The 7,639-nt window shown below is 31.5% G+C and overlaps 1 protein-coding gene across 1 annotated transcript; it reads right to left on the minus strand.

Moving 5' to 3' along the window:
* On the minus strand, window positions 1–5,157 carry LOC129919415 (lysophospholipid acyltransferase 7). The gene is made up of 7 exons (XM_056000283.1): window positions 5,124–5,157; window positions 4,821–5,047; window positions 4,627–4,753; window positions 4,329–4,536; window positions 958–1,109; window positions 521–897; window positions 1–465 (listed from the first exon to the last, which is right to left on the minus strand). The coding sequence occupies exons 2-7, from the start codon at window positions 5,030–5,032 to the stop codon at window positions 45–47; spliced, it is 1,497 nt and encodes a 498-aa protein (XP_055856258.1). The 5' UTR covers window positions 5,033–5,047; window positions 5,124–5,157; the 3' UTR covers window positions 1–44.
* Window positions 5,158–7,639: the final 2,482 nt, after the last annotated feature.

The raw sequence follows: 7,639 nt of genomic DNA on the forward strand, positions 1-7,639 counted from the left end.
TGTACTATATATATAATTATTAAAGTGATGTCATATTTTGTTTTTTATTGAGCTTTTTCTTTTTGTTTGCTCAATTCACCGGCAACTGCTGCCTCAGTGCCTCTTTTCTCTAATTCTCTCTTCTTTCTCTTTTCAGCGGCACGCTTTCTTTTAGTCAATACAACTGCAATAACAGCCATAACAGCCCAATAAACATAACCGAATTGATAAATAGACGAATAATATTTCCAGATATTTTGAATCGTCAAAAGTTGGAATGCAGTTCCCAAATATCCTAAACCATAGTATTTATGGATGCAGAATAGAGCATTGACAATCTTAAGTTTGGTGCCAGTTGCATCTTTGCGGAAGAGAGCAGTAAACATATCTTCGACGGGACAGTAAAATAGTGCACCCATGATGCAGAGATAATGACCAGGCATGAATCCATGCCAGAATGATGATGTAAGAAGAGTTACCACAGTTCTAGAACAAAATACATCAATTTAAATAGTTCAAGTTCTTTAAATTAAAATCTTACCTGTATTTTTTGCTGGGGAACTGTTTATAAATATTAACTGCCAACCAATACTGCACACAAACATTCCAATTCTTCATTGCTTCACGAATTGTCAAGCATGTCTCAGTCTCATAGGCTCGCAGATTCTTTATGGTAATGAAACTATATTCCCTCTTTTCGGCATCTCGTTTAAGATGATCATATTGTTTTTTAGGACCTTCACCTTCAATGGCTCCAGCTTCGACGGGATATGCTCCAAATCCAGATGCAGTACATACACATTCACTGAGAGTTATACCAATATAAATTCGCATACGGAAAATTAAGAAATTTGGCCAAACATAGAAGATTCGATATAGGAAGTGACGTTCATTAGCAAATTCGTCAGTTAAAGAATACTGTAAATGAAAATAAATTGTTAGCTATCATTTCTTTCGATTTGGTTCAATTTTACTTACTTCCAATGGCCAAATTGAGTTTGCAACTAGATATATAACTCCGTACATTACTGTATATTTTAACTTTTCCAATGTAGAATCTTTGCAGTTTGCATAGTTCTTGAAGGGCATGTCAAAGTAATCACGGTATGTGCGGTAGCGATAATAAGGACCTTAAAACATAATTTAGTAAAGGATAGATCAATTAACAAGCTAAAGGGTCATATAAACCCTATTTTAATTAGAGTAGAAATAATAATAAAAATAATCAGAGTAGATATGTATACAACATTGCAATATGGCTATTTAAATACAAGATTTAGAGAATTATTGTTTATTTGAAAACGATTAAGACCATTCAAAACGATCACTCGTATATAAGTTCGCTCACTAAACATAACAATGTACTATCTCAGAAACCTTATTTTTGATTTATTAGTAGCACATAAATAATCTCACTTTTTGTGAAATAGGCGTAACTGTTCTGATTTTCAATTAGTTTATATAAATAACAATGAGCAAAAGGGTTTTGTTCTATTAAGTTTGTTCATACTTTTAAGAGGGTTTTTAGGGTGCTGATGCTGAACTCGAATCCATCAAAAGTTTTCTATCAGTTCGCGTTTTCGAGATATTTCCGTATAAAACCTCAATAATCGTTTTTTTTTGTTACATTTTACAGTGGTACCTGTATCACCCAGACAAAAGCTTCTAGAAAAAAAACTGAGGACAGATTTGCAATCAGCGATGCCGAATTAGAAACTTCATAAAACAAAAAAGGTGTAATTTTGTTTACCAGTGTAATGTAAATTTAATGCGAAAAATCAGAAATGTTTAACTGTTTTTCCGGAAAATTTTAGAAAATTGCTCAAGTAAGTGAGCCAACTCTAGTTCAATGCGGAAAAATTATGTTTGAAAAAATCTACTACTTTATCATATGAAAATTATGAGTTCTTATACCCTTACTCTTTCCTGAAAGTAGAAACAAGAAATTGATCTATTCCACATTCGAATTTCTTTTAGCAAAAATATGAATTCTGATTGCAACATTTTTTTAGGGCCTAGATAAAAACGTTTTGCTCCAAACGATTTGAATTATTTTTTTATTTTGTTCATAATCTATTCCTCTTGGGAACAAAATTAAAAAATTGCTATAACTTTAAGTAAATACTTAATTTCTATTTAGGTGATATGCAGTGTAAGGAAGAAATAATAAAATAACATCACGTTCTTTTCAAGCAACACAACCACAAAAACATTCCAGACTTTCAAATTTAATTATAATCACGACAAAGGAGGTTAACACAAATTTTCCTAATACAACTGTACTAATTACTTTTTTTCTATGCAATGAAAAATGTTTAGGTAATCAAGTTAGGTAAGAGTGACTATGTAGAAATGCATAAAGATACGAAGAAACAATCTATAAAGAATTTTTTTCGTGCATTTAAGGTTAGGAGCGTTTTTCACTTCTAACGTTCCAACATGCTTAGGGGTGAAATGTCAAGCTTTGATCCGGTAGACCTTTAAATTTTTAAAGAAAAAGTTATTATCTTTATTTTGACATCATTGATTCTTTAATTCAAATATTAAATAACATTTGCAGCAATCTTCTTGTCTATTTTCTCCTTGTATTTTGATAATTTTAAAAATGCTTTGTATAGATTAAAAAACGGCTTACAAAATTGGTTTCTAAGGAGGTGCTTAGTCGGCCAACACATCCAAAAACATTGGTGGAATCGGATATTATGATTTATGACAAATTTGCTCTTTGAAATCTAATTGTCGTCGACTAAATTTGATTCTTCTGACTATTACCGATCACAAATGACAGTAGCTGATTCCACCAAAGGACTTTAGAAAAAAAACCCAAGTTTAGTGCTTTTAACCTTAAAACTTGCTGCATGACAAAACTGCCTTGCTTTGACCCGAAAGACCTGTGAATTTTGATAGCATACAAAATTAACTTTAATTTGAAATCAATATCGTCTTTAAGATCTATGAGATGCAGGATGCCGACGACGGGAAGACCTGTGGTTGTCGTGACTCTCTTTCACTTTCAATTTAAAATTATTAAAATTGCAGCAATCGATATTTTGTTTGTTATTAGCTTTCAATTTTTATTTGAATTATTTTTATTCTGAATCTAAACTTTGTAACGAAAACATCGTTATTATTATATTGAATATATTTTTTTTGTTGAAAATCTTTTTTCTTAGAATCTTGGAAGTCTTTTATTTCGAAGCCTAAGCATTGAGTCTCAATACGTTATGGTCGAAAATAAGGATTTTATGTATCCCATAGTTTAATGGCTTGGGATATGACGATTGGCAGTTCCGAGTAAAAATTCATTTGGAATCCAAATATTCATGGGATCTGGGAATGTGTATAGATTTTCTTGAGGGATGCTTACAAATATCGCAAGAAGCTAGTATTGAAAAGCTTCTTAAAAAATTCAAAATGTTAGACAGTAATCCTGTTAAAACCCCTATGGAAAGTGCTTTGCAGCTTGAAGCTAATATCATTAGTCAAGAGCTTCATAAACTATATCGTGAACTTCTTGGAAGTTCAAGACCAGATGTATGCAGTAAGTTTTATTAGCAGGTATCAACAGTATCCATCCAAAGTGCATTGGCAGCAGCTTAAAAGAATCGTAAGATATGTAAGGGAACTAAGTTTCTAAAATTAAACTTATCTTTTATTTGGAAGCCTAAGCATTGATTCTCAATAAAAATGAGTAAAACATTTTTGCAGTGGCATAAGTGAGCAATTTCACATTAACAACCAACCAAAATGTGGCTGATATAAATCTTTTTTAGAAAATAAGTTTATTGTTAGAAAACCATAAGGTTTATAATAAGAACTGATTTGAGGTGAACAAATGACCCATCTTCTACAGTGTCAAATTAAAACAGATAAGAGATTGAAATCTTTTAACAATTTGAATATTGAATAAGGTCTAAGATTCACTTAAGTTTTGCTAGAACCCAAGCTCTACAAACATTATTATTTTGAAACTGAAAAGTTTGTATATCAATAACGCAACAGGTGTTCTATGACTTTAAAGTAAACATATAAATCGCTTAACATTATCGTAAAATGTATGCGAAAATTGATGATAAAATAATTATAATAATAAAAAACGACAACTATCAATCTTAATCTTTCCTTACAATAAAAAAAAAGAAAATAGTTTCAAGTGGAAAGTGTTGATAACAAAATGTAAACAAAAAAGCTGCATTAAAACTTATCACTCGAGGTCAATGAGATAGTCTAGTTTCCTATAGTATTTTGATTAATTTCCAGACGCATTGATTATTGACCGGCTCAATAATCTTATCTCAAAATAGTTTATTGTTCCTACTTTTAAATAAAATAAAAAAAATAACAATCACCTGTAAGAACTCCAATATAATTAAAGCAATAATGGAACATCTCAACTGTCGTTAAAGTTTGCAATTCCAAATCATAATCGGTCAATTCAACAATTGGACCCAAATCCTTTTGTTCACTAGTCGATGGTTGACTTCTTTCAGCGACTTCTTTTTTCCTCTGTTCGACTTTTTTATAAGCAGCTGCTTTTTCAAAAGCAATTCCTGCTGCCTTATGTTTTCAAATTTATATTATTTTAAATTATAAATTCAAATATTTATGAGTTTAACATAAAAGAAAAAAAACAAGCAACAAACTCACCTTTAAGGTTAAAATCATTTGAATCATATTCGTATGACCAGGAGGCGATGGAAGTCCAAAGTACGTTGTTGTTCGAAAGAATACCAAATAGCCAAACATAATTGCAAAACTAATGATATGGCATTTGCTAAGAAAATAGAAAAGAAAATGAAAGAATTAAAATCTAGGTCAAATAAGGTTATGCCACTTTTTACCTTGGATGAGCATATTGAACAGCTAACGCACATAAACTAAAAGATATTAAACAATGCAAGACATGAATTCCAGAAACAATAACAACAATCAACACTCCAAAAGCTGTACCAAGGAGTTTTCGTTGCGAATCATCTTGAATTCTTCGTGAGAAATAGCCAAATGCAATGCAGGAGAGAAGACAGACGAGATAGACAATGTCGTCAATGTTCATTTTTGCACGAGCATTCTATTTGATTATAATTGGAATATTTATTTAATTAAATTTAATTTTGCCGGAAGAGAAGATCGAAATAACCACCTACCAAAAATACAGTCGACCAATCGATGCTAGGGGATGAAAAATGAAAAATGACATATAATTTTTTTGCGCGTAGTTGGTTGACAGATGACAGTTTGTTCAACGAAAAACATATGGGGTGTGTTCAGAGAGTGGAGTTAAATAAAATGAGCACAAATTTAACGAAAGATGATTGTTCATCGAATGTTTGGGAAATTTTTAACCAGAGGGTTTTTGGATGAATTCCAAACTGAAAGTCGACGTTCAGCTTTGGATTTTTTTGAGGTTATACTTGTTTTGCGGCATTAGGGTAGGAAAGTTTACTTTTTGAAAAGAAATGTCAAAGGGATTTGCAAGTAGCACCATCTAGTGTTCATTGTTGTAAATCAGTTTTGTTATGGAATGAACATGCTGAGTGAATTTCTGTGAGCTGGAATAACTTCAATCGCGTATACATTTGTACGCACAGTCATTTTTTAAATACAAAAACACTGTATAGTCTTTGGTGTGACGAAATACCAACGCTGGAACAAAATTTGGTGTATGGATTATGGAAGAATTTTATTTTCGTAGTGTATCTGGTATTTTTCATTCTGATTTTTGGAACGAAAAAAGCCTTTGCTAGAATAAATTTCAATCAAGTCCAATTTATTCACTCTCCATTATGTTTTAAGTCTCCATTAAGAATTATAAAACTGTCAAATCGCATATAAATTTTAGAATTTCCCATTTTTAATGGAGACTTTAATTTTATTGAAGAGTAACAAAATTGTTGAAAACTCAAACAAAAGAAGCTTTATCCGTTTATCAATTGTGTTAAAATTTCCTTTTTTTTCACTTTGCTTTAGTTTCAAACAGTTCACTTCTCTATAGACTGCATGCTTCGTTTTCTTCCGGTTGAATTGCCTCAGTGTCCGATTGGACAAGAAAAGCAAAACTATAAGGTCCAATTTATTTACCCTAAATTAAATTTAAAGTTGCCATTAAAAATTAAAAATCTGTCAAACCGCATACAAATTTTAAAATTTCCCACTTTTAATGGAGACTTTAAATTTAATGAAGAGTGAATAAATTGGTCTCAAGAGTTGGAAGTCAAAGCAAATAAACACCAAAAACGTAAGAAAAAGCGTTCTCTGAAGCGAACAAGTTCCAAGTCGATTTTAATAAACGTTTGTAGTTGGATTTAAATATTACCTTTGCAGTAACAATATTTTCTACCCCTTTGTATGAGAAAAATGGCCGAGAAACATTTGGAATCGGAATAAAGTTCAAAGAAAATATAAAACAGATTTTGTTTCAATTCACTTTTCTCAGTGTGCGAGTTAGAATGCAGGCAATGCTGTCACTTTTCGAATGTATGCACTTTAACAACAATATTATTTATCGACAATTGATAGAATATAGAAGAGGCCTCAACTTCATTCGCCTAAAAAATGAAAAAGGACAAAAGCGGAAATCTTCAAACGTCTTCTTTGATGGTTTTTGCTGATTGGAAAACTTAAAAAAAATGCAAATAACTTAGATTTTTGTTATTTTTTTTGTGTTTGTTACCTCATAACTATGGACTGAGTGAACCAATTTTGATATTTCTTTTTGTATTGGAAAGATGTGTGGCCCCGATTTCAATTTTGTCCGGTTCTGGCTGTAGAAACCCAGTTTCGATTCATGGAAGTCGGTTTTGTTTTTTTTTTCACATTCCCATTCCACCTTTGTTAAGGTCCATGCAACTGCAAAGCATGTTTGGGATAAGACAGTCTTGTATAATAGTTGTTTGTATTCTTGTTAAGAATAACTAGCAATTATTCTCAAACTAGACATTACTCTATATTGGTCGATTCTCTGTCATATGCCCCATACAAATTTATGAATAGGATATCCAACTTACAATTTTGTTTTTATAAAGCTTTACAGCAACAATAGCGCATCTGTAAAGCTTTATAGAAGCAAAATTGTTAGTAGGTATAAGGGAATTGAATTGCTACCCGACTAACAATTTTGCTTCTGTTAAGCTTTATACATGCTTCTTTTGCTTCTATAAAGCTCTATAGAAGCAACATTGTTAGTTGGGTATAGCGGATGAAATTATGCTAACAAAAAATAATATGAATTAATATATCTGACCGTTGGTCTTATTTTTCCTGGAATATTACTTAAATCCTCAAAAATTCAAGTGTAATGAAATTTCCTTTATTGAAGCTTCTTCAATGTTTTTATATGAAATAGAAATCCTATACATTCCTCAAGATGGATAACCTCAAATTGTGTCCTAACATTTCCGATCCCATTTTCCTTGAAAAATATTACAGTGACTCCAGCAACGCATAGAAAATTGTCTTCAATTCGTATAGAAAATAGAACCACCATCGTTTTATTTTCATCCAATATCGCTTACACTTTGTGTTCTGTTGTGAAAAGTTATGCCTTAACTGACACTCTTACCAAGGAGCATCCATATTGCCTGCTATATTCTCCATCTCCACCATGTTGACGATGGTTCCGGTTATTCGTATTAGCACAAATGCCACTTGAAAGGATTTGGAG

This window comes from Episyrphus balteatus, chromosome 4, assembly GCF_945859705.1.
Source record: "Episyrphus balteatus chromosome 4, idEpiBalt1.1, whole genome shotgun sequence".
Classification (NCBI taxonomy): Eukaryota; Metazoa; Arthropoda; class Insecta; order Diptera; family Syrphidae; genus Episyrphus; species Episyrphus balteatus.